General features: G+C 41.4%; 1 protein-coding gene and 1 pseudogene across 3 annotated transcripts in view; one reads left to right on the forward strand and one right to left on the reverse strand.

The window, feature by feature from the left end:
• Nucleotides 1-18,016, forward strand: part of AASS (aminoadipate-semialdehyde synthase) — a 63,376-nt gene extending 45,360 nt beyond the window's left edge. For all 3 annotated transcript variants that reach the window (XM_015067309.3, XM_027075355.2, XM_015067310.3), the window contains 9 exons: nt 259-369; nt 461-569; nt 1,444-1,584; nt 7,503-7,670; nt 10,540-10,635; nt 12,734-12,849; nt 13,528-13,616; nt 14,147-14,323; nt 15,454-18,016. In XM_015067309.3, coding sequence (XP_014922795.3) covers nt 259-369; nt 461-569; nt 1,444-1,584; nt 7,503-7,670; nt 10,540-10,635; nt 12,734-12,849; nt 13,528-13,616; nt 14,147-14,323; nt 15,454-15,572 — 1,126 coding nt within the window. In that variant the 3' untranslated portion in view covers nt 15,573-18,016. The remainder of the gene's footprint in view (nt 1-258; nt 370-460; nt 570-1,443; nt 1,585-7,502; nt 7,671-10,539; nt 10,636-12,733; nt 12,850-13,527; nt 13,617-14,146; nt 14,324-15,453) is intronic.
• Nucleotides 18,017-24,430: 6,414 nt separating this feature from the next.
• On the reverse strand, nt 24,431-24,914 carry LOC106970634 (glutaredoxin-1-like; annotated as a pseudogene).
• Between the last annotated feature and the right edge of the window lie 2,564 nt (nt 24,915-27,478).

A 27,478-nucleotide genomic window follows, 5' to 3' on the forward strand; every position in this document is an offset into this window, starting at 1 on the left:
AACTTCTTTGGTTACCATATATGGTTACCGTATTTGGTTTTTGAAGCAGATTGAGGGAGAATAATGGAAAGGTTAGGTGAGGGTCAAGTGTGGAGGGTTTTAAATGGGATAATAGGATGAATTTATTCTGTAGTTCTTGAGGAGTCACTGGTCATCTTGGAGAGAATAAGTTAATCAGAGTGATAGCTTCAGTGCCGTTCAAGACATATTGGAAGGTAGTCTTGGGAAAGTTTCTGATAGTTTCTCTCTGTTTTTAAGCTTGTTGCCTTATGCATTGCATCCTCTTGTGGCCAAGACATGCATCACAAGCAAAGTTAACATGATCACCGCAAGCTACATCACACCGGAACTAAAAGAATTAGAAAAGAGGTAAGTTCTAGTCATTTTCAACAAAGTAGTTCCATGGCATTGTTTTTATTTGTATCCAACTTTTTCTTCCTCCTCTTTCTGCCTGTTGTAGTGTGGAAGACGCTGGCATCACAGTTATTGGCGAACTGGGACTGGACCCTGGTCTTGATCATATGTTGGCAATGGAAACCATAGATAAGGCCAAGGAAGTGGGAGCCACGGTGAGCCCAGTTTACACCCAAAGGTCCATTTAGAAAAATATTAAAAGGTCCCGATTTTTGTGTACAGAAATAATCTTTTTGTAATTTTGATTAAGGAAGCTATTATATTCTAACTCATACTTTGACTAGAAATTTCAAGTAAAATCCTGTAACTTCAGAAATATCTGTGTGATATAACAATGTTCAAGGCTTAAACAACTGATTTTTAGAGAAATAGATGCTGCCATAATATTTTGGTTTAATGAAAGGTTTTAGACTACTTTGGAGATTCTATAATAATGTTTGACTTTTAAAAGTGGGAAAAATTCTTTGGATTATTGTCAAACTTTTGGTTTATGAAGTATCTTTTACACATGAGAAGGAACTATTGGGTATGAAAATGTGACGAGTCCGATTAAATGCTTTAGGTTATATATTTAATATGTATGTAGTCAAATGTAGAATCAAATTATAATTATTTATTATATAAAGATTACATTTTATATTCATTATATATTAATACTAATTAATTATACTTGTATATTATAAAATATATAATCAAATTATAATCAAATATGTCATTTGAACACAAAAGTCAGGAGGAACTGACCGAGCAGAATTGAACTAATAGTTGGATTTTTAACTAGCAAACTGTTGGTCACAATCTCCAGTGGATTTTAAAAATGAATACATAAAATGTAACTGACTTGATCAAACAATGTTTGGCTCTAAGAATGTGCTTTTGAAAGCCTTTGTAACTTTAAGGAGAAAAAAATCCAGCGAGTTTACCTCATTTGCCCAGTTTTTGTCATCGTACTCATTTAATTACTTAGATACATCAATCTCCCTTACTTAATATTAATCCTCTTCAATTTATTGTTCCCTTACTTTACAGATTGAATCTTATATTTCCTACTGTGGCGGGCTTCCAGCCCCAGAACACTCGGACAACCCTCTGAGATACAGATTCAGCTGGAGTCCAGTGGGAGTTTTGATGAACATAATGCAGCCCGCCACCTACCTGCTCAACGGAAAGGTGAAGGATTATCAGCAAAGCTTTAGAGATATGAACCTACAGTGACCGTGTCACGAAGTCCAAAGTCTTTCTCCCTGATACAGGCCCTTTGACAGTGGCTGCGCGTCCTCCATTCCCTCCTCCACCAGTGTTTCCCAGTGGGTATTTTCTGTTCCACTCAGTGTGGTCTACTTGCTGTTCCCCGTGAAGCCTGTGCTCATTCTTTCCTCTTCACCCTCTTAAGGTGTTTCTGCAATTTGAAAACTCACTTCTCAACTTCTCTGCACGTATAAAAACAGGTCACCTTGTGATTTCTTTCAGTAGGAAAGACATTTACCGAGTCCTAAATATGTGCTGAGTCACTACTGTGTGCAAGGCACCAAAGGTTGTCCCACTGAGTGAAGTTCTTGACCTCAGAGGACTCACAGCTAGAATGGAGGGTTTGGTGGGTCAGGGAAAGAAACTAACTTTCTTTCCCAGCTGTTGTGTGCCAGAATGGAAGAGCTCTCCAAGTTCAGTGTCAAACCCAGATCTTTTACCAGATTGCCTCATGGCAGGTAAGACAGACAGTAGGATAAGTGGCTAAGACCCGGTGGGAGAAGTTCTAGGGAGTGCAGATGAGAGGGCAGTTGATTTGACCTTGGTGAGGACAGGGGAGAAGAAAGTTAGCAGAGAAGACAAGATGTGCTCCGCCTTGAAGGATGAGCAGGTGCCAGCCGGGCAGGGACGCCGCCAGCCTAACTGTGCTGAGCGCCAACCTCACTTGATTCTTACGACCATCCTAGTGGGTGGCATAAGAAGCATAGCTAACTCAGCCACAGTCTAAGAGACCTCAAGGGGCACAGCCAGTGCCCGTATTGCACTTGTCTGCCTTCATAGTTCATGCCCTAGCTATAAGGAACGAGTCTTGCAAAGAGCACATGTGACTAGACTGAGGGTTTCTCCTTAACTGTTGTGATCTAGGCACCTCCTTGTCCCTGGCTCCAGCCCTGCAGGGGGTGGTGAATTATGTCACCAGCTGTGTGTCTTACAGAGATTCTTCAAGCAGCGGTTTTCTGAATCCCCAGTGTATCTGATTTAAACATATTTTGTGTACAAAGGAGTAAATTGAAAGAATTTCTCAAGACACAAAGTGAACGTTATTATCAGTTGTTGTCCTCTGTGCCTATGATGTACAGAGTATACATCGCAGCCTTAGGTGTGCATTGGAATCAACAGAGCGGTTTGAAAAATATTGATGCCTGGGCGCATCCCTAGAGATGCTGATTTGCCTGGGTTTGGGGATCTTCAAAGACTCCCCAAGTGATTCTAACGTGCAGCCGAATTTGAGAAGAGCTGGTTTGGTGACCAGAGGATCATAGCTGCACTGAAAACAGTCCCAAACAAGCAGGACACTTTGATGCTAGAAAGATACATGCGCGTGTTTCGGGATATGAAACAGGACCCCTGTGTTCTGGTCCAAGTGCCGACTTCCCTCACAGCGCCACCAAAGTCCAGGCAGTTGTCAAGGTCCATCAGGCATCAGCCTCCTAACGGTAATGTGGCTACTGATGTCTCATCTAGCTCTCCAGTCCTGAGAATCATGAAGGTCCGGGCCTGAAACAGTCTGCTGTTCATCCTTATATGCCCCCGCCTGCCTCCTGTCGCATTTAGCGGCTCCTTCCACCACCTGCTGTCCTGGAAAAGAGACCAGGCTATGTTTGGTTTACACTAACATGTGGATGCAGGGAAAATTCTTGCTTCCATTGGGAAAATGCTTGTTTTCAGGAGGCCATATAACTGAAAAGATGATGACCATGGATGGGTGAGCAGAGCCTGTGTGAGAGAAAGAGCCGGGGCTTTGATGGTAGTGGGCCTGGCTCTGTGCTCTCGCTCTGCTCTTTGCCAGCTGGTGGCTCTAGAACCATCCCCGAATCTCTCCGATCTTTGGGCTGCTTGTCTGAAGCTAAGCAGAATCATAGCAGCCGTGTAGGGTACTTGCAGTAGGGCTCACTGAGGCCAAAGAGACGGCAATCTGCCTAACGCACGTTCTCAGGCAAGGCATAAAAGTTAGCTGCATAAAGAAATTGATCGTGGCAGGTGCTCAGGAAAAGCAAGAGGTTATTTCCAGGCAGCAGAAGTTGTACATATTGAATTTGAAGTTTTTCCTTTTCATCCTCAACTTCTTTTGTAAAAAAGGAATGCTTTTGCATCTCCCTGACACTGTGGAGGAAGCCAAGAGAAAACATGAGGGCTTTCTTTTCTTTGCTAAAAATGATACTTTTTTCAAGGTCCCGCTCAAGTTTCCTCTTGTGGAGACAGCTTTTCCTGACCACTCCAACCCCCATTCACTCTTCTTTTGTCCAGACTCCCACACTTTGTCTGTGTAAGAATTTTCCGGATGCTGTATTATTCACTCAGTAATTCAAGTGTATCTGTCTGTCTCCCAACCCAGATTGTTAAACTTCTTAAAGCCTCTCTTATATTCTTGTCCCTCCATCCCCTCCACCACTCTCACCGCCCCCACGGAGCAGGCCTTATATAATTCAGGGAATCATAATGGAGGGTCAGGTGACCTCTCTGGCTTCTGCTTAAAAGTTGAAGCCTTAAACTTTTCCAGCAACTCAGGCAGTGGCCTATGAAATAGGACATACCTCATTGTTCCACATCCTTGCAGAATTTCCAGCCACTGACACCATTCTTAACTTCTAACTTCTAATCCTATTTCTTTTTTTTTTTTTAAGGTTTATTTATTTTTTAGAGAGAGAGAGAGAGAGAGAGAGAGAGTGAGTGGGGGAGGTGAAGAGAGAGAGGGAGACACAGAATCCGAAGCAGGCTCTAGGCTCTGAGCTGTCAGCACAGAGCCTGACATGGGGCTGGAACCCACAAACCATGAGATCATGACCTGAGCTGAAGTTGGACGCTTAACTGACTGAGCCACTCAGGAGCCCCTTTCTAATCCTATTTTTAACAAATATGATTCCCTTCTACATATCTGGAAGACAGTGGCTGTGTCTTCTCTTAGTTCTGTTTTCTCTATGGGTGGTGGGACATTGGTGGGAGCTGAGGGTGATAATGGCATCATCTCCTTCAGCCTCCTCTTCTAAACTACTCACAGTGAAACAAATATTCTCCAGATCATGCTTGCTCTGAAAACTCAGCTCTGAGGTAGGTTTTGTAGCTTTCTTCCCGTTGCTTGCTTGCCCCTACCTGGATTGCAGCACCCAGCCCTCCTTTGTAGGAAGAGCCACAGCTCTTCATTGCCTGCAGCCATTTTGAATGCAGTTTGCGGGTGTATCACTGGTGCCATAATGTGGAAGGTTACACCGTGTCAATCAGTAGCCTTCTCAAAATACTGATCAACAGATAAGCTCAATTAAGGAGACAGTGTGGTGTAGTAGAAAGAACATAGACGTTGGAGTCAGATAGACCTGGGCTCCAATCTGCCTCTGGGTGACTCTCAGTCCCAGTTTCCACCTCTGAACAATGGATTATTGCATGAATTGAAGGTAATGTATATAAGGCACTTAGCACAAAGCAGGTCCTGAATAAATGAACTGTGTGTGTAGTTCCTGTGTTTAGGTGTCTAGTCAGTTTAGCAATCAAGCTTATTGTCGGTCAGTGGTTGGGAGACGTGTGGGTGTGGCTGCGTGTGTGGGAAGGGCTGGATTTAGGGCAGTCTGTGGCAGCCATGGGTAAGGAGCCACTGTTTCTGTTGGCAGTAGGTGCTGGGTGTGTGCGTTGTCGAGTCAGGCAAAATGCATATTCTGTGCCAAATAGATAAATATGTCATTCTTTATCCAAGCCATTAATAAAATATTAAACAGGATAGGGCATATTAATGAACCACATGATATGCCACTAGACATACGACTCTGTATGAATATCACAGGACACGTGATTACCCAGTAATTTTTTGGATCAGGTAGTTTTGGCAGTTTTCAATCTCTCTAAATGAATCATTATTATTCAGCTGATATTTCCCTATTTTCTTCCGAGGATCTCCTGATAAACTTATGAAGCAGCTGACTGACTTCTGTGTAAAGTGCTGGAGTATAGTAGTTTTTATTGTCTTTTTCTTTAAAACAATTTCCTCACCTTCAAACAAGCAAACAAAACGTTAGAATTGCTGTAAGTCATAGAAGTGAGATGTGTGTGGAGACCCTTTAAAGGTTAACGTTTGCTTTCTTATTAGATTTCTTTTAAATTTACAATTCTGATAGAAAAAAAAATCTGTTTGAAGGCAATGGTACAGAATTGGTCCCTCTGGAAATGTTTACTGTCCAGAGGAGTTTCCTAAGGAAAGTAAATGAGAAGCTTTCCTCACCTCCCTCAGCCTGTCACTCTTGGAGTTTTAGTGGTGCTTGGTGCTTGGTGCTTGCAAACCCAAGCCTTTTAACTGCAGGGATGCCTCCAGGCCTGACGCCAGTCAGCGTCGCCCGTTTCTTCTGGGCCTTCAGCTACCCACACACAATTTCCATTTTCTCACTCAGAGCAAGGCACATGCAGAACCCATCTACAAATAAACTCCAGGGATCTTAGCAGAAGACTCTTTGGGGTGGTTTTGTGCAGCCGCAGACCCGTGGTGGGAAGCCATTTCCAGTGGTGCAAGGGGATGAACCCAGTTCCGCCAGCAACGACCCCCGCCCACCCCAGCCCTGATTTGATCACTCCGGGTTGTCTTCCATCATCTCAGGGATGATTATAAACCTCGCAAGCCGAAAGAAAACTTTAGTCCTTTCATCAAAGTCAAAGGGAAAAACCTGCATCAGTGCATTTTGGGTGTGTGATGGGGGAGGGAGTGGGTAAGAGGATTTTAGAGTGAAATCAGAAGAGCTTGGGAATCGACTTAATTCTAAGCAGCAGTAAGACCAGGGGGTGGCACTTCTATGGGTTTCGCTGTCTGTTCACACGTCGTCTCTCTTGTAAGGGGACTTCTCTCCTGTTCCCCATCCCCAGTGCACACCCATAGGTTGACTTGTCTAGGCTGTGAGCTCCTTATGGTCATTCTAGCACTGCTGCTGGCACTTGGTGGCCATTCAGTAAATGTTTGTTCATGAACCGAGGGAATGGAGACAGAAATTGCAACTTCTTCATCACTCTCCTTCCCTCCACAAGGAGTGTGATCCCAGCACGTACATGGTAGGTCCCCCGTTAGTGCTAGCAGTGACAGAAATGCACAAGACTGGTGCCCGATGCTCTGCGTTCAAAGGGGGATGTAAGTGAAGAATGAAGTGAGAATATCGCTGTTGTTATTGGAGCATAGCCATTTATTTATTTTTAGTTTTTGTGTTTTGTGGTTGGTTTATTTTTATTTTTTAAAATTTATTTATTGATAGTCAAGTTAGTTAACAGAAAGTGTATATTGGTTTCAGAAGTAGAACCCAGTGATTGATCACTTAGGTGTAACACCGAGCTGGAGCACAGCCCTTTAAAATTTCCATTGCTTTCAGCTCACTGAAACCCTAATGGGGCGCTCTTCAGTGCCATCTTATCCAGATTTAAGTCGGATTTCATTTTATTTTTTTAAATGTTTATTTATTTTTGAGAGAGTGAGAGCGCACATGAATGGGGGAGGGGCAGAGAGAGAGGGAGACACAGAATCCCAAGCAGGCTCCAGGCTCTGAGCTGTCAGCCCAGGACCCGACTTGGGGCTGAAACTCACGAACGATGAGATCACGACCTGAGGCGAAGTCCCACGCTCAACTGACTGAGCCACCCAGGAGCCCCTTAAGTTGGATTTTAAAGCTTGGGAGAATAACGGCCTTTTGAACTATATTAGTTCAATAGCTTAGGTATGAGATGTCAATTATGGTAGTTTCATTAAAAAAATTTTTTTTTTCAAACCCTCTACTGCTTTCTTTTAAAAATTTGATTTTATTTTTAAAGAAAATAATGCAGATGAGTCCACAGGGAGCACAATATTGTAACCCCATCCGTGCCCTTTCAATGTTCTTCAGGTTGTGAATGTCGCAGGGGGCATCTCCTTTCTTGATGCAGTGACCCCCATGGATTATTTCCCCGGATTAAATTTGGAAGGCTATCCTAACAGAGACAGTACGAAGTATGCTGAGATTTACGGCATCCCATCTGCGCACACTCTGCTGCGGGGGACACTGAGGTACAAGGTAAGCAGCTCTATTGGAGATGAAGCCTGTTGCCGTTTTTGGGTAAGTGAAGTGTACACGTAATGTTTCTTAGTCATCAAAATAATGAAGACGGTAGGCCAGGCTGGAATCTGTTTTCTCAGGATTCTTTTGACTGAATGTTTTAGGAGACAATTCAAAATGGCCTGAGCTAAGAAAGAATTTTTGATTCATGAGGAGTTTGGCAGGGGGACAGGTGAAGGGTCACCTTAAGGTGTAGCAAGATTTGGGGCCCAGTGACCTCATGGGGACTCGGTTTCTCTTCACGTCTCAGCTCTTCCCGTGTGTGCTGGCTGCAGTTCCAGGCTCCACACAGTGGCAGGGTGGTGGCAGCATCCCCAGCATTTTTGGTTCAAATCCAGTAGGAATTAAAAAGCATATCTTCATAGCTAAAAATACCATTTTTGTCTCAGTCCCTGAAGTCACTGGGATAAAATATGCCCCTCAGCCTTTGCCTTTGCTTCACTTCCCTAAAGCTGAAGATGTAGTCACCGTCACTTTCCACAAAGCAAATCTGAAATGTTTTTTAGCACAGAATGGCGTGTAGATTCTGGGAGCATAAACACAAATGCCCACCACACACTTATGTATTAATAACAAAGGCGTAGTGGCACATACGACCAGATTAAGACAATCAGTGTTAACAGTTTCCTGGGGCTGTTTTAACGAATGGCTACAAACCAGGTAGCTTAGAACAACAGAAATTGACTCTCTCACCTTTCTTGAGGTCAGAAGCCTGAAATCAAAGTGTGGGCAGGGTTGGTACCTTCTGGAGGTTTTGAGGGAGAAACTGTCCCATGCCCCTCTCCTCACTTCTGGTGGCCGCCTGCAATTCTTGGTCCAGTCTCTGCCTCGGTCTTCATATCACCTCCTGTTTGTGTCACTGTGTCCTCTCTTCATCTTGTAGGGACACCATTCATTGGATTTAGGATCCACCTTAAATGTAGATTGGTTTCATCTTGAGATCTTTAACTGACTATATCTGCAAATATCCCAAAAAGGTCATACTCTGAGGTTCTGGGTGGATGTGAATTGTGAGGGAGACGCTATTCAGCCCACTCCAACCAGCATCCCTAACATACGTACCTCTCTAAAAATCAGAAATCTGATTCCAGGTCTCGGTGCCCTGTGAGATTTCCTGGTGAGGGCAGAGACGGGATTTGTCTTGTGTGTGTGATCCACCACTCACTAATCTTTTCTCTGGAAGATGGGAGGCACACGCGTCCATCAGTGATAACCCCTTCATTTTTGTGCACACTTTCTCCTTGCTCTTACTGTTCACTGGCTGTTACTTTTGCCCAGAACCTGCTCTCCCAGAGATCTGCACACTCTCCTTCAGCTCCTTTAGGACTTTTCTCAGTGATGCTTTCTAAATCATGTTATTAAAGATCACAGCTCCCTCATCCAGGACTTTTCCTGTCCCCCTTCCTCACATGGGGAAGGCATCAGGAATCGGTGAACACGGGTGGTATTATTTCTGTGTGAACAGAGTTCACGTAAGAGCAGAGGTTGTTTGCACAGTGTTGGCACATGAAGTGTGGCTTCTGGTTTGCCTCGTGTCTCCGTGTCTAACTCCTGTTTATTCTTAAAGAGAGACAGTCACTGCATTTCTTACTCGTTAGAGCTTCCTTTACATTTATTGGCACCGAGCACTTGTGTCTCAGCACTTTTAGTTAGGTTTTTATGTACATTTTTCTTATCTCCTGAAATAGATTGTATGCTCGTGGATGGCAGGTGCCTGTACTCCTCTGAATGTGATGTCCTCACTGACCAGGAATCAAATGAGATGTGGCTGATAGCAACCTATGGTCTAGGAACCATGGGTGTTCGTTCCACAAGCCTGTAAGCACAGCAGAAACTCTAGTCTGAAATGAAGTCATAACATCCTCAGTACTGGCAGATTTCTTGATTCTGTTTTCTTTATTTTGTTCCAGGAATATGAGTGGTCACATTTTGGGGGCTCCGGGAATTAGGATTTTCTGATAGCTTTAGATATAGTCTCTTGGCAACATGAAGACCCAGGAACAGAGAATTGTAAGAGTTTTAATAATGAATAAAGCTCTCAAGGATGTGTATGGATAATGGCTGTTCCCACAGAACCCCAGAAGATGGAAGATGTTGCAGTGTCCACATCCATGAGGGTCACCATTCAGGGCAATGACAGCAGCCCTTCAGTAACCTGAATATTCTTTCCAGTATTGGATATGAGACACTATCATCTGAGTATGACAGGGAGGCTTTGGCTACTCTCCTGAACCTGCCTGTTACCTGCTTGTCCTCCCAGAGCCAGCTTGCTGTCACCTTCCCAAGCGATCTTTCTCAGCTCCTTCTTGACACCCCTCCCCCACATTGGTGTGATTTCAGAAGAAGCTCTCTGATTCCTACCTCTCTTCTTACCTCTTCCTGCTACCTATATGCATTAGGATAGTGGCTCTTAATCAGTAGAATGGATTGTCTGCTTTTGGGTGATAATATTCTTACAAGCTCCTTCTTTCATTATAAGAGAGGGAACCTTTCTATTAAATACGATTCTGCTGAACTGAAAGCACATAACACAGGAGGAAATTTGCCCCTCTGCTGTCAGAAAATACCCCTCCCTTGTTACCTAGAAACAGAAGTAAAGACCAAAGTCTTTCAAGGTCTGTTATGTAAACCAGCAGAATTGCTGTGACACTCTTGATTCCCCTCTGAACCTGAAGGTGTTTGCATCCACATACGAGCAATTCAGATGAATACTTTAAGCCTGTTTTCTAAATGAATTACAAAGACAGATCCCTCTTTCCAAAAACCTTTTTAATTTTTTTCTTTGAAAGGAAGAATTTCATTTACTACTTCATAATTCTTTTTATAGGGTTATGCCAAAGCTTTGAATGGATTTGTAAAACTGGGTCTCATAAACAGAGATCCATTTCCTGCCCTTCGACCTGAGGCCAACCCTCTCACCTGGGTGAGTGACGCCAGAGTTATATGCTGTTTGCTGTTCTTCAGAAATGGTCAGATTTGAACTTTGGTTTGGACCAGCAAAATTACCCATTCTGTGGCTTATGTGCAGGAAGATGAACCATGACCCCCAGACCCTCTTTTCTTCCCCTGTTATGGAAGAATGGAGAGATCATGGGCCTGACCCACTGGGCTTATTTCTTACAGCCACTTGTACTACTTGATTGCTCCTTCCACCCTGAGAAGAGATGGATTTGGGCTCTGGGCTCTACCACTTGTCTAACTGGTGACCCAGTGACAGGAATTAAACTTGGGCCTCCTGGAACTGATAAACTGGGAGAGCTACTGGTGGTGTCACAGAACTAGACTCCCCACCCCCAAGTCCCATCAGTTCTATCATTTGATCATTTTTAACCATGAGTAATTTGAGTTTTCAATTATGAATTTATGTCCAAATCTGTGTTGCATTAAAATCTCAGAGTCTCAAGGTCGGAAGGGACTCTGAAGGCTTGGAATTGCATGTAAAGTAGAGTTTCCACTAACTGCCAGGTGTTACCAGTCGGTCATCCAACTTGAACAAATGTGCCCATATTCCAGTAGAAAATGCCAGAAATTTATCATAAGGAGAAAAGGATCAGTATTGCTAACTTTGGTATTCTTGCTAGCTATTGCTTTAGATTCAGTTTTCTATGTTATCTGAAAGCCTTCCAAATCTTTCTTACCTTTCATAAATGTATGTGTTGGACAGGAGTGAGTAAATATATACACAGTGAATTCCAAGACTGAGGCCGTTGGATTGGGAGGGTTGGTACTTGTGAGAAGTAAGTCCACTGACCCAATCAAAGGAGGGACGCAAAGACTCCTTTGCACCCTGCAAAGGGAGCACAGTGAAACGAGGCTTTAATCAACGTTCTTGCAAGACTGGGTGTCTGATGGACAGGCACACTCTGGGCAAGTCAGGGCGGACAATTTATCTCCTAGTGTGCAAGTCCCTCCCCTGGTTCCTCATTGGCTGAGCACTACAGAGGTTACAGCCTTACCTGGAAGCCTCCTATGCCCATGTAAGGCTTTGCCTTACATTCCTTGAGGTGATGCAGAGACCTCAGTTCTTGGGTGCATGCTAATTGCAAAGCCCGCAAAATTAAGTCCACAAAACAGAGCAGGGAGAAAAATCAGGAATTGAAGTGTCTAAGGGTTTGAGACTCCATTTCAGGGGGGGTGGCTCATACATATTTCCAATAAGCTGTAAACCTATTGTTAACTAGACAGCAACTGCTTTTATTTGGTATTTCTGAAAATGAATTATCTCACTTCTCACAGTAAGGGGGGATGGGTCAGTAGTTTGGTAGCTATAGTTTAGAATAGGGGCTGGTGAGGTGGTTTTTTGTTGTTGTTGTTGTTGTTGTTGTTGTTGTTTGGTAAAGGGCCAGATTGTAAATATATTAGGCATTATAGGCCATACATACTCAATTCCACCATACACAAATACATAGACAAATGAACATGGCTATCTTCCAATAAAAATTTTTCTTGAAAAAACCAGGTGGTGAACCAGTTTGTTGATTCCTAGTCGAAATTACAACTTTTTTCCTTGAGATCCTGGAAAAAGTCTTGTTTAGAAAGTAGAGAAAGCTATGACTGCTGCTTAAGTGTTCTTGCTTTGAGGTTTTATCATCTGCCGGGTCTTTCTCATCTCTTGAACCTACAAAAGAACTCCAGTTGCTTCTGGCAGCTGTAGCAATGAGCCCCTTTCACTTGATCCTGGCCAAAATGGGTCTTGGAGGGTAAGGGAGAACAGGTAAAAAAGTAATGGAGAAGATATGCAAAGGCGAGAATGTGATGGTAAATATGGTACCATCTATTTTTTATTGATTTGATGTTATGACCTATTTTTATTGCTGAAATATTATTTAGGAATATAATTTATTCATGTGTGGGTGTGCAGACACGTGTATGCATATATATGTGTTACTGTTTACTATTTCTAGTCCTTTCTAATTTAAAATTTGAGGTGTGTTTGAGGTCAAATGTCTTAATACCATAATTTCTCGGCTGATTTTTTTTTAATTAGGAATTTAGGATTCTGTCTTTATTTTTATAACCAGAAAGAACTCCTTTGTGAACTTGTTGGGATTTCACCCTCCTCCACGCATGATGTGCTTAAGGAAGCTGTCTTTAAGAAATTAGGAAGAGACAATACCCAGCTGGAGGCTGCTGAACGGTAGGCATGCACCAATCAATTTAGCAAAATGCTGGATTATCTCAATATCAATGATTACTTAGTCCTTTGTAGTCAAAGAGAGGTCAAGATGAAACCAGAGATTTTACATTGTCTTTGACTAATTTGCTGCTCTAATGTTGGCCTGTTGTAGAGAGATTACCATGTATTGAGTTCATGTGGGGATAAAAAGCAGATAAAAAGAGAAATTCAGTGGCGATTATAACTTGGGAAATACTTATTTTGAGACACTACTACTTTGAGAACTTTCAGTTCCCAAGAAAGCGGGGATATTTTTTTCTCTCCAGAAGGAGATTCTCCTGGTCTTCTGGAACCCACTTTAAAACTCTCATTCACACAGCTGTGGCATATTATGCTGGTCTCCTTAATGTGGGAAAACTAACCTGTAAATTAATCTCATAAGAAGCTTTGCAACAGCACAGACTAACAATGTGTCAGTTCTGCTCCAGAGAGCACTGCCCCGGGGAGTCTGGGGATGATTCTGAAGATGAAAACATTACTGTTGTTATTGTTATTTACAACTCAGGAGAGTCCTATAGCTTGGATTATCATCTTGTGGTTCTTCCCTTTCAAGATAAAATCCAGAGAGCTCCCTCCTGCTTCCCAAGTGAGATTATGTGTAAGACTTGTCCCAACCCAGCTGCCTCTTGTGCTTCTCAGGTTGGGCTTACTTGGGGATGAACAAGTCCCTCGAGCAGAGTCTGTGGTGGATGCACTCTCCAAGCATTTGGCCAGGAAACTCTCCTATGGTAGGTAGGCCTTGGGGTGTTAGTTACACATCCCAGAAGCAGCAGCGTCAGATGCAGTCAGCACGGTTAGTGAATGGGATGGGAGGCTGGAGCCAAGCGGTAGTGGGAGGAAGTACGCAAGGAGGGAAAGGGCGCTTGCGCTATTTTTCCAGAGGGAAGAATCAGAGAGCTATCAAATAGGAATGAACTTGGGGAATATGGGAAAGGAACAGATATTAGCTTCACTTTTAATGCATTAGGGAAATGCTAAAGGAGCATTTTTGAGTGAGGAGTGGGTGTTCTATCGCAGTGCCCTCACATCTGTAGCCGGGCTCCTGGGCTACCAGCCTGACCAGAGGAACGTGGGCAGGGTTATCGTTTCTTGAGTTTTTCACTTGGTCTTTGGACTAAAAAGCAGCATAGATAATTGTCTAAGGGCCACATATGATGGGAGGAGAAAGTTGTGAGAGCAAAAGGGCAGGAGCAGATGAAATGCAGTATTGGAGTGCAATGATAATGACATTTAGTAATGTCTGTTTGTTTATTTTAAGGCCCTGGAGAGAAAGATATGATTGTGATGAGAGACAGTTTTGGAATCAGACATCCTTCCGGACATTTAGAAAATAAAACCATTGACCTTGTGGTTTATGGGGACGTCAATGGCTTTTCAGCCATGGCGAAAACTGTGGGGTTACCCACTGCTATGGCAGCCAAGATGTTGCTTGATGGTAAGTTCCTTCATTGGAGAACTGAACCTGTCTCCATATCATCTCTAAGTCATTCGGTGCCTGGATGTCAAATAATTACTCGTGAGTATGACACTGGAGTTCACTAAAAGTGAGCCGTCTCAGAAGTTGAGTGCTGACCGGGAGATCACGTTGTGGTGAGTAAAAGCCACGGGTTTTGGAGTTAGCAGCTATTTCTCTCCGAGTTCAATCACAAGATGGCAGAGTCATGGGGTGCAAGTTACTCAGTGTCTCTGAGCTAGCACTCCCTCATCTTTAAAGTGGGGATTGTCTTCCCTAATTCAGAGGTTTTTGGTGATGCTGAAGTGAAATAATACATAAAGATCCTACCACATATGTGTCCCCCCCCCCAGGCAATATTAATTCTTCCTTTCCTTCGTTTTTCATATTTTAGGGGTAGTTAACACTGACATAGCAGAGGGGATTCACTTTCATATCCTCAAAAAATATAGACCATGTTTTATTATTCTTCATGTCTCAGTATGTTATCAGTACTCAATATTTTGGATTGAGCGAATTCAGATTTCAACCGTCTTCTCTCCCCTTAAGATCATCTATACATTCAGTAAGCACTACCTCTGAATAGAATCCCCCATTTGGCCCTTGTGAGTATGTGAAGGGAATAACAAACATCAAGCACACAAATGTGAAATACTGAGAAAATGTATCTACAATAGCATATCAGCTAATATCAAATTAAACTACCTACTTAGTTCTTGAGGAACCAAAGTTGAAGAAGTGATGAGGAATGAGGTCGTCATGGACTTTAAGAAAAGCACTCAGACAGGCTCTTTCAGTCTCCCTCAGAGAAGCCTGTGCCCAAATAATCAGACTGGTTTTAATTCATTCTGTTGTTGTTATGCTTTTTTTTTTAATCAGCAAATAAAGCAGACAAGTTAAGTTTACTTTCCTTTCATACTACTCTTTATTCTCTGATCATTTTGGCAGTAGTTAGTGCAGTTAGACGCATGCACTGACTCTGTCCCTGAGTCCCCCTGTGCTTTCAGTCTCCAGGTAACCCCTTTCCCTGTTAATGGTTTGGAGACCCTTGCTGTGGAAACTAACCTTCGTAACACCTTTAAAGTGGTAACTACAAATTTATTTTCTTCCAGGTGAAATTAAAGCTAAAGGCCTGATGGGTCCCTTTTCAAAGGAGATCTATGGACCAATTTTGGAGCGAATTCAAGCAGAAGGCATTATATATTCAGCACAGAGCATGATCACACCATAACTGAGAATTATATCTTGTTGTCTTCCCATGTAGCGTCGTTTTGAACATTTGTGCAACAAACATGCTTGCTAATGTACTACTTTGAAATATAAAGCATGATATTTTTTTTTGAGTCAGTCAATGTAATGATATTTTTAAAATATAAGTCTCTATTTTAATATGAAAGCATTTGGAAAAGGAGATGCCAGTAATTACCAGAGAAGTTTAATAATTCTACATGTATTTTTTTCACGTGTATGTAAAAGCGATGATTGTGTTATATGTTAATTTATTGTGCAGCCTTGTTTCTTATAAGAATATATTTTCCTATCATCAGCAGATAAACTTTTATCTTTTTTGGTAAGAAAAAAATTTTTCCACAGCTATATTTTTGTATTTTTCAAATGAGTCAGTTAGACACTTTTAGATTACTTACCTATGAACCTTTGCAATAGTTCTGTTTTATGGCTCTTTGGTAAAATTATGATTTATCTAGTAAATAACATTTCTTATAGTTTTCTTTTGAGCATTTGGAAAAGGAAATAGGTAAGATTAAATGAAAATCCACATGATCACCTTGTTAGAGACAGAAAAAGCATTTAACAAAATCTAACACCCTGTCATAATAGAAAGACTCAATAAACTAGGAACTGACTTTTTTTAACCTGATAAAGAGCATCTATGAAAAACCCATAGCTAGCATCACATTTAATGATGAAAGGCTGAAGGATTTCCCCTTGAAATCAGAAACAAGACAGTAATATTTGCTTTTGGCTCTTCTACTCAACTTGTACTGTAGGGTCTAACCAGGGCAATTAGGCAAGAAAATGAAATTAAACACATCCATATTTGGAAAGAAGAAGTAAAACTATCTCTATTTGGAGATGGTATGATCTTATATGTAGAAAATCCAAAAGAAGACTTTAAGAAAATTATAGAACTAATACTTGAGTTCAGCAAAGTTGCAGGACACAAGATTAATATACAAAAATGAATTGTATTTCTGTATAATTATCAATAAATGAAAACAAAAATGATACTGAAAAAATAATTAAACTTACAGTAGTATGAAAAAGAATAAAATAGGAATAGATTGAGAGTCCGGAAATAATCCTCATATTTATGGTCAGTTGATTTTTGAAAAGGGTGCTAAGACAATTCAATAGAGGAAAATAGTCTTTTCATCAAAAGGTGCTGGAACAATTAGATATCCACATGCAAAAGAATGATGTTGGACCCCTACCTCACAGTATATGCAAAAATTAACTCAAAATGGACCAAAGACCTAAATGTAGGAGCAAATGCTATAAAACTTTTAGAAGAAATCATAGATGTAAGTCTTCATGCCCTTGGATTAAGCAATGGTTTCTAAAATAATTGAAACCAAAAACACAAAGAACAAAAAAGAAAAGTAGATAAATTGGGCATCATCAGAATTAAAAACTTTTGTGCTTCCAAGGATACCATCACAAAAACAAAAAGACAACCCATACAATGAAAGAAAAATTTTTGCAAATCATATATCAGGTAGGCATGGAACCTGTATTTAGAATATGTAAAGAACTACTATAACTCAATAAGTAGACAAAGAGCCCAACTAAAAAGTGGACTAAGGGTGTGAATTGACAGTTCTCCGAAGAAGATATACAAAACAAATAAGCACACGAAAGGATGTTCAACACCATTAGCTACCAGGGAAATGCAAGTCAAACATACAATGAGATACCACTTCATACTTACTAGGATAATTATAATGAAAAAGATAATAGCAAGTGTTTGTGGGGGTGTGGAGAAATTGGAACTCTCACAAACTGCTGGTGGAAATGTAAAATTGTGCAGCCACTTGGGAAGACAGTTTGGTGGCTCCTCAAAAGGTTAAGCATAGAGTTACCATAGGAGTCAGCAATGTCACTCTTAGGTGCATACCCCATAGAAATGAAAACGTATGTCCACACAGAAACTTGTAAACAAATGTTTATGGTAGTATTATTCAAAATAGCAAAAAATCAAAACAAGCCAAGTGTTCATCAACTAATAAATGAATAAACAAAATGTGATATATCCGTACAATGGAATATTACTTGGCAGTAAAAAAGGAATGAAGTTCTGATACATGCTACAACATGGTTGAACCTTGAAAACATTATGCTAAGTGAAAGACACCAGACACAAAAGTCCACATTTTGATATGATCTCATTTATAAGAAATTGTCCAGAATAGTAGATTAGTGGCTGCCTAGGGCTGGGGGTTTGGGGGAAAGTGGTAGTGACTGCTAATGAGTTTGGGGTTTCTTTTTAGGGTGGTCAAGTGTTGTAGAGTTGATTGTGGTAATGGTATCACAACTCTGTGAATATATTAAAAATCACTGAATTGTATACTTTGTGTGAATTACATAGGTTGTGAATTATATCTCAAGTTGTTATAAAATGATTCAATTATAAATAAAACCTTTTCATTTTTGTTCCTTGGGGAAAAAACATTTCCATTTAGAAATATAAACTAAACCCTTGTTTGACTTTTCAGGACTATTCTCATATCCTGGCATATGGAATAAATTCTGCCCTTGAAATAAGGAGGCATTATGTGTAGGGTATATAGAAGTTGAGAGGGGTGCCTGGGTGGCTCAGTCGTTGAGCGTCCGACTTCGGCTCAGGTCAGGATCTCCCAGTTCGTGAGTTTGAGCCCCGCGTTGGGCTCTGTGCTGACAGCTCAGAGCCTGGAGCCTGCTTCAGATTCTGTGTGTCTCTCTCTCTGCCCCTTCCCCGCTCAGGCTGTTTCTCGCTCTGTCTCTCAAAGATGAATAAACGTTAAAAAAAAAATTAGAAGTTGAGAAAACATCTCTGCTATTTGAAATGGATCAGAGTTGACTAAGGTTTAGTCCCACCTGTCAAAAATAATATACGGAGATCAATACTAATACATAGAGACATTTCTGTTATGGCAATTTTTTAACCACAACATTGAGTTCAACATGGTCAGTTAGAAAATATGAATGTCACATTGATTCTACCTGCAATCTGGAAGAGTGCCCAGATGGAATGGGAACTAGGGAACTAGCACCTTAGGTGGGTGAGGGAAACGTGTTGAGTGCTCAGTGTAATTACTTTGTTGGACTTCATACTAGCAATGAATGATAAAGGGGGTATGATTGAAGAGCTAGTCTGTTATCTGTGCTGGTGGCAGTGCTGGAAAAGTAAATGTCAGTAAGTTTGAGTAAAGATGGGTGTAATCACACACTGCATTGGCTCTCAATCAGCTTTCCAGGAGAAATTTCAATAACGAAGGTGGTGGTGGTAAGATCTAGGGGTGAATGGGTAGAATATAATTACAAGCGAATGGCTCACCAAGGGATCAGCAAACCTTTACTATAAAGGGTAGATAGTACATATTTTAGGCTTTGTAGGCCAAAGGGGGTCATGACTTCTCATTTCTGCCTTTGTAGTGTGAAATCAGCCATACACAATACATAAATGAACTGATATGACTGTGTTCCAATGAAACTTTATATTTAAAAACAAGTGTTGGGCAGATGTGGCCCTTTAACTGTACTTTGTTAACACCCTGGTGTTACCATGGTAGTAGACTGAACACTCACATCTTCCAGATCTCTTTTGGCATCTTTCATATAATATCTATATTTGTGTTGTCCAGTTTTCCTTGTCCTAGACAAAGGAAACCCTAGAAGTTCTTCCCCTAAAAGCAGTTTGGTTGATTTTACAACATATGAGCTACTTCTCCATAAAATAAGGATAACAGTAACTTGCAGGATAGTTATAAAGGTTAATGAGAAAATGTAAGGGTAAAGTCTGGCCCCTTGTAGATGTTCAAAGTTAGTGTTCTTACCTCTTTTGCCGTAGCATTTCTGCCTGCCATTTGTGTTAATGAGATTTTAGCTTAAAGAAGTTTTTTCAATCTTTTGGATACCTTTGGAAGACTTCTCAAGGATCCATGCTACTCAAACTATAGGTATATCTGCTCCTTAATGAGAATCTTAAAGCAGTGGAGCGGAAAGGACCGCAACAATCATTTGGTTCGGTCACTGATTTTACAGAAGAGAAAATGTGTCTCACAAAGTTAAATGCTTGCCTAAGGGGACGAGACTTAATATTGAAGCTTTATTGTCATTTGAAGCCAGTCAAAATATGTACTTGATAAAATTTGGGAAACGCTTTGATTTATAATACCTCTATGGTGGGTTATTAGGACCACCACTAGCCCATATGGTGCCTCTTTGAGAATTACAGAAAGACACTGCTCTTTCAAGACGCTTCTGTCAAAAATTTTCAAATATGTAATTTATCAGAACATTTTACCACCTTCATAATAAGTATTAATCACATTAAATACATGTCATAATACTTGATGTTTATGATGTGACTAGCTCCCCCTTAGTTGCAGCGCACAATTTGCAGTCATGCAGAGTAGCTAATATTACCCTTATGTGTCGTATAGATTAGCTTTCTTTACAAGGGTTTACGTTTGTTGATTGCAGTGAAACTACATTTACCAGACTTGAAATCCACCGGAAAGGATCCAGTGAGAAAAGCTTTCTGTTTTGGAGCAATACTTGGTAGTCACTGACTGCTAATCTGCTAACTCCCTTTTTCCAATTTTGTTTTAGTCCTAACACTCATTTTTACTCTTTGTTAGCAAGAATTATGAAACATAGTGTTGGGTCCTAACTTGCAAGGTTAACAGGTTCTGACCTTCTCCTTTATGTTGTTGGTGTAAAATACAAGTTTTCTGGTGTCTTCCAGTGCTGTGCTGATTGCTAAAGTATACCACATCACTGAATAATGCTTTCATAAACCCTGAGAATCTCACTTCCAGCCTCAGAGCCTGATAAAACAGCAGTGATATGGCTCGTCTCTTTGAAGATGATTCTGGGCTGTTGCCAGGCACAACTAAAGCAGCAGCCGAACACCTGGCTTCAATTCATTTGAAGGGCGTTTTCTTCTAACCAAGCCAGGTTCTTGGTGAAGTTGGCACAGGGTGAAGCAAGTCCCCACACTTGATCAGAAGCCCGGCAACTCTAATACAGAAAAATCCTGCTTATCTTACTAGCAAACTGTTGATAAAAGGAGTTTTTTCTTCTAAGCTGAGAGAAATACTTAAAAAGAGGTAGAAATTAAATGGGAATTGATAGAGGAAAGAAACTGGAATAGGCTGTAGAACAGAGAAGACCAAGAGAAAAGATGAGGGGCACAGATTGTTAAAATACTATAGTAATGTGTTTTTTTTTTTTTTAAAAAACCTTAAATATTTTGGCTGGCACAGAGTGGTTCCATTTAATTTCTGGTGTGTGAAATTTTAAATTTAACCATTATGCAAATGGCTCAGTATGTAAGATGTTTAACGAAGATAGGCTTTGAACATCACCTTTATCGCTAAAGAATCCAAACGTCCTCACCTGAGCTTCTGAGTATGTATACACCCACCTACTACTAATATTTCTGTTGGGATATGTCCCAGTATAGATTTAAGAGTTTAGAGTATAAACTAGGGTTTCTCAGTGGGGCCACTCTAGGGACTTTCCCCCCAAAGTAGTTCTTCGACCTGATTGCCCATCTCAGGAAACGGCAACCACTGTCTTCTTTCTGTTTAGGATGTAATCTTTGATACTTTCCTTTCTTTTACTCCCACATTCAGCAAATCAGGACTTCTTCCTCTTCTCCGCCGAATCCATCCTCATCCATGCTTGGACTTCATCCTTGTCTTTCTACCACGTATAGCTAGTCTCATCCAAGGTCACTGTCATCTTGTATGTGGATCATTGCAACAGCCTTTTACCTGGCCTCCCCGTATCCAGAATTACTTCCTTGATGTCCGTTCTCCTCACAGCAAACACATTAGACACATTGGTCTTTCAAAACTACAAATATGATTATGATATTTCCCTAATGTACCTACTGATGGGTATTTTCTGGGACAACCTACTTGTACTTAACACATTGTCTCAGCGGCTGCTTCTGTGGGAACTCTAATATTCCAATGTATTTTTTAACACCCATCATGAGGCCTGCGGCCTGGCATACAGTGGTGTGTGTGTGTGTGTGTGTGTGTGTGTGTGGTATAGTAGTGACACATTTAGAAGCCTGGTGGTAAAGTGTGGTAAAGGTGGAAGTATAGATAAGGGAAGGTTGTTATAGGCTCTGCTTGTATATAAAACAGTTTTGCTATCTTTTAGCATTAGCTGGTAATGCTGAAGAGGCACTCTTCACATTTCTCTTTCGTTTGTTGCTTCTTAGAGTGCTTGTTGAAATTTCCCCAGAGCATAAGGGTGGGTAAAGGGCATCATTTTGTGATATTTGAATCAGCCCCAACTATCACAATCATTGGGTCACAATAGATTGAAATTATGTCATGATCAATAATCCAGGGGGCTGGTAAGATCAACTTTGTGCTTCTAAAAGATTGTTTTGGCTCCAGTGTTGAGAGGGACTTGGGAAAGGGTGAGAGAGTGTGATATTCAGAGGCCTCTGTTGTAGTTGAAGAATAAGAAGGTACTTAAAAAAAAACTGAGAACGTCATTTAGACACGTCTCCAGGCTACTGAATCAGTTATTAGGAAGAGGAAACATAAACCATGCTAGGTATTAAAGGAGAAAGGCACACAAGGCAGTAGGAGCAAGATCTTATACTCATAGCTGGGGCCCACGTATTGGGAAGCTTGAATCAGGAGTACTTGGTCTTCCCGTCACGGCTGCTATTGGTTCTCAACTCCGTACACTGGAGCTCAGCTGCCCACAGGTCTACGATCTTCTTCCTTTGACCAGTAGGGTCAAGGAGAACAGGAAGATGGCCTCTGCCTTATTTCTGTATTCCAAATCTTGTGTGACAATATTTATAGAGTGGCCAGAGAGTCAAGAAACATAGGCAAATACATAATAAATGGGTTAATATTATATTACAGTGCATGGTAAAACAATATTGTCTATGTTTCCAGACTGTGGCTGTCTGTATTTGGTGGAATATAATTCACCCCCACAACTCTAGCTGCAAGGGAGCCAGGGGACCATAGTTTATAGCTTTTTGGGCCTTGAGGTTTAAGAAGTGTTCTAATTACTATCCTGTGTAACAAACCACCCCAAAATGGAGTGGCTTAAAACAAAATTTTTGTTTTAATTCGCAGTCTGGGCATGACTCAGGGGGAACAGCTGTCGCTGCTTCACACAGTGTCACTTGGGCTGTGTTGACTGGGATCTGGGGGATGCATTGCAATACAGCTTGTTCCCAGAGCTGGCAAGGTGGTTCTAGCTGTCAGCTGGAAGCTCAGCTAAGGCAGAGGGCCAGGGCCTGGTTTCCTTTCCACGTGGGTCTTTCCATGCGTGGGCTTCACAGCATGGTGGCCCTGTTCTCAGAGTGAACATCCCAAAAGAGCTGTATTGCCTTTTATGACTTAGCCTCAGAAATCACATGGTGTCACTTTCGCCGTAGTCACGAATCCACCCAGATTCAAGGGGAGGGACCATAGATCCCACTGCTCAGTGGGATGAGTTTCAAAGAATCACATGTGCGATGGAAGATACTGTTGAGCTATTTTTGGAAAAGACCATCTGCCTTGGAAGGCACCCTAGAAGGAGAGTGGCATGTGGGTGGACTCTGCGAATACAGTTATGACCCCAATTATCAGTCTCTCCTCATTGGCCTTCATTATTTTCTAACCACTTCATGTTTTGTTTAACTGGTTCTTTGAATCTCTTTACGCATCACCATGAGCTTAGAACTGGACATACTAGAATGACAAAAGGTGGAAGGTTTCCATTTACTCTCTAAAAAGCCTCAGAAATGCAGGTGTAACTTCCTGCATCCATTAAAGCACTTACTTGAAATAAAGGTGTTATGAAAGAATTTTCTTTTTTTTAAAGAAATCTATTTTATGGTATTTATTTCTTTATTTGCTTGTTTGTTTACTTATTTATTTTTTCACTGTCATCTCTGAGCATTTATTAGAAAAGAAATTAACCATTCCCACTAGGGACTGCGGGAGGAAATTAACTTAATATTGGAGTTCTAGATCAAACTTAACAAGAAGGAACTCTTAAGTTTTCACGGAGTGGAAGGAAAAAAGGAGGGAGAGACAATCATTTAGGACGTTTCTCAAATTTGGCCCCTTTCACGGACATACTGTTGGGGAAGGGGTTTGCAAGTTTTCTGTGGTAATATTATAAATGTTGCATTTCACTTCTGTTCATAATCTAAACAAATCCTCTTCTTCAGGTTTGCCTGGATGACCATCTTAGACAGGGAAGGAGGAGCCCCATTATTGCAGCTGCTCTACTGAGACCTCTGATCCCTGTGGCACCAAGTGAAGAGCAATCGTGCTTAACTTTTCGTGTGGCATTTCCCAAGTTGGGTCCTTAAGACCCTTCACAGTATTGAACATGTCTTGTGAGATCTGTGAGTTGTCAAGATTAAGAACATGGATTCAGAGCAATGATTCCCAAGACAGGATAGGGTGGGATGGGGATAATGACTGGGGAGACACATAGAGCTTGAAAAAGCACACTCAAAATACCAATTGTTTTTGTAATGCAAAATCTATCAAGTCAAACTCAACGGAGAAACTTTCAGGCAATAGCAGAAACCAGTTCTAGATTCATCCTACGGGGTTTGGGATAATATTGGTTGAGAAACACTGGCTTAGAGGTAGAGGGGTCCTAGCATATGGAGAACAGTAAGAGACATGTGCCAAAGAGAAAAAATGTCTTTTGGGTCATTGGTTGAATCCTAAGCCATAACTTGTCATGGTCCTTTGGAACCCAAAGGGCCAATGGAGAAGAAATCCAAGATGTCTATCAACTTTCTCAGACCTATAGTTTGGGGCAAGTTAGTCCCCTTTCAATACTGAGTCAAAAGAAGGAAAAGCTGTTTTTGCCCAAAAATCCACCCCCCCCCCGTTTTTTTTGGTGAGCACATTTCAGAATTTTAAGTAAACAGTTGCTGTGGCTGTTAGCCCCAGATCCATCCACCAGAAAGTGTGGTCCTCATTTGAAATGCCATCCAGCTTTCAAGGGGGATATCATCCTGGGTTCTGCCCTATAATTACTGTAGAGCTCCAATCTGTTCTAGCTGCTTCAACAGCTCCCCACTCTGATGCATTTCCATTAGGTCAGTGCATCCCTCTAAATCTTTATGGATAAAGATCTGAGGAACTGTTCTGGTTCCTGTGAGCTGTTGCAAATAACCTTGAATCTTGCTAGTGTCACTGGTGGCTATGATATCAACAAACTCCAAAACCTCTTGTTTGAAGGGCAATTGGCTGAGGAGCTCTTGGGTCCTCGTGCAGTAGGGGCAGGAGGGCTTGGTGAACACAACCACCTTCCCAGGCTAGATTTTGCATTTCACAAACTCTTCAACCATGCTGACAGACAGCTGCCTCCTGGGGAGGAATCCTATTTTATTTTTCTTTAAAGATTTTGTTTTATTTTGAGAGAAAGAGAGAGAGAGAGAGAGAATCTCAACCGAACTCTATGCTTAATGTGTAGCCTGATGTGGGGCTTGATCTGATGACCCTGAGATCATGACCTGAGCTGAAATTGAGAATCGGATACTTAACCGAGCCACCCAGGTGCCCCTATGAGAGACTTTTCTAATTTAATATTCCTCACTAGGAGGGGTGCCTGGGTGACTCAGTCGGTTGAGTGTCCGACTTTGGCTCAGGTCATGATTTCAGCTCATGAGTTCGAGCCCTGTGTCGGGCTCTGTGCTGACAGCTCAGAGCCTGGAGCCTGCTTCAGATTCTGTGTCTCCTTCTCCCTTCCCCCCCACTTATGCTCTGTCTCTCTCAAAGATAAATAAACGTTAAAAAAATTAATATTCCTCACTAGGAGCCTTCACGCAATAGTTTCTAGTGCATGGCTTCATTAAACAAGTGAGCGCAAGGCAGACATTTCTTGCATCTGTTCATTTCTCTATGTGGATAATTCAGAACTGAGGCATCTCCTCTAGGGCTGAAGCAAGATCCTAAGAATCTGAGAGAGATGCTGAATGGCACATCCAGAGTTGAGGAGGAAAGCATTGCAAATTAGCATATTTGGAAAGTTTTTCAAAGGTCAGTCTCGTGGCCTGCTTAGAATGTGTCACCATGGATGGACTGAGCAGAATGTATTGTGTCCGCGATGAGAAGTTTCAAATTCACACCCACAGCCTTTCTTACTCCCACTCCCTTTATCTTAAGTTTTAAAAATGATTACTCTAAAAAAAAAAAAAAAAAAACCTTGTGAATTCTAATTTAATTCCAAGGATGTTTAGATTCTTAGAAGTGGTATAATACATGTCATTTATATGCTTTAATATTTAATACCACCTGCTCTAACATACCAATATTGTACTAGTGATGAGGGGCCCTCTGATGTATGAGAATATTTTGCAATCAGCGAGTGAATGCTATTCATTTGGGGTTTATACTAATAACAAATGTGCTTTATTTTGACAAATATGTAGATTTTCCAATTTTCCTTAAAAAGTTCATTTTAATCCAATACATGATCAGCACTTCTGATTCTATGTGCTGTTTGCAAGTGGGATTCAATTCTAATATGTAAAATTATATCTGCTTATAAAGAGATCTTATTTTCCAAGTTCTCTAAGTCATTTTAGATGCTAACGAATTAGGGAGTTTCAGATCAGAAATACAAAAATTAAGATTTCTTTGCCATAATAATGAGTAGAATATGTATGTATGAAATGTTTGTATTAAATATGTGTGAAGAAGGAGCTGCTATAAATTTTCAGGGAGTATCACACTACAACTATGACGGACCTTATAGTTTTGGTATATTTATTGGAATTTGTCTATGAAATGTTGAATTACCACACATATTGCTTCATAAGTACTTGCCTTTGGAAGAGATTCTGCAAGGCACCTCACGGGTAAATAACCATGAAGGCCAGAAAAAAAAAATCCATATCCCCCCCAAACGGGTGTTTGTTCTTGGGACAAAGGCCAAGGGAAAACCAGACAAAATTATTAAGGTGACATGTATACTCTTGGTTCGGAGCAATTTACGGTGAAACATTGTGGGTTATGAGGGAAAGAACATAAAACATAGGACTAGGAGATAAGGTTAGAGAAGCAACCAAGGAATCAAAGTTAGCCTTGTGGCTTTCCTCCCAGGGAGGGTGAGAAAGAAGCACAGTAAATTTTGTTGTGCCTGGTAAAGCAGTGCTTACCAACATCTTGAGATTTGTGACACTCTATCATCTGTTGACCTTTTTCCTATTTCACATTCCCTCATAAGTGTTGCCTTAAGCGGAAAGCTAATTTTGGTTCTATTTTAAGGGTTTGGCAAACTAAGGAAACTGGAGGCTCCCTGAATTGTTGCGACAGAGCAATGGTTCTCAAGCTCTAGCCTGGATTAGATTGTAGAGCTTCATCTCAGAGTTGCTGATACGGTAGGTCTGGGATGGGATTCAAGGGTTGGCATTTCTAACAAGTTCCCGGGTTTTGCTGATACTGCTGGTCTGGGAACCATATTCTGAGAGCCCTGGTTTAAATGAAACTTTTCCTGGCCTCCCGCTCGGGATCCTGATGTGGGCATTCTTGGCGATTAGAGCCCTCCCCATCAGGCAGTGCTACAAAACACTCCCGGCTGGGGCAGGGGACGGCCCATCACCCAGGCTGATGCTGTTTTCCTGCACTGCAGCTCCACACAGCTCTTAGATCCTGACAATGTGCCTTGACATAGGACCCGGGGTTTAAGAGCTCCTGAGCTTTGTCTATCAATCCACCTGGCTTCCAAACCAGTCCCCGACTGGCAAATCTGCCTGCTTCTAAGTCCCAGATTGATTCTTTTTAAATTTAGTTTTTAATGTTTATTTATTTTTGAGAGAGAGAGAGAGAGACAGCGTGCAAGTGGGAGAGGGGCCTCTGGAGGGAGACACAGAATTTGAAGCAGGCTCGAGGCTCCAAGCTGTCAGCACGG

Source organism: Acinonyx jubatus, chromosome A2 (genome assembly GCF_027475565.1).
Source record: "Acinonyx jubatus isolate Ajub_Pintada_27869175 chromosome A2, VMU_Ajub_asm_v1.0, whole genome shotgun sequence".
Lineage (NCBI taxonomy): Eukaryota > Metazoa > Chordata > Mammalia > Carnivora > Felidae > Acinonyx > Acinonyx jubatus.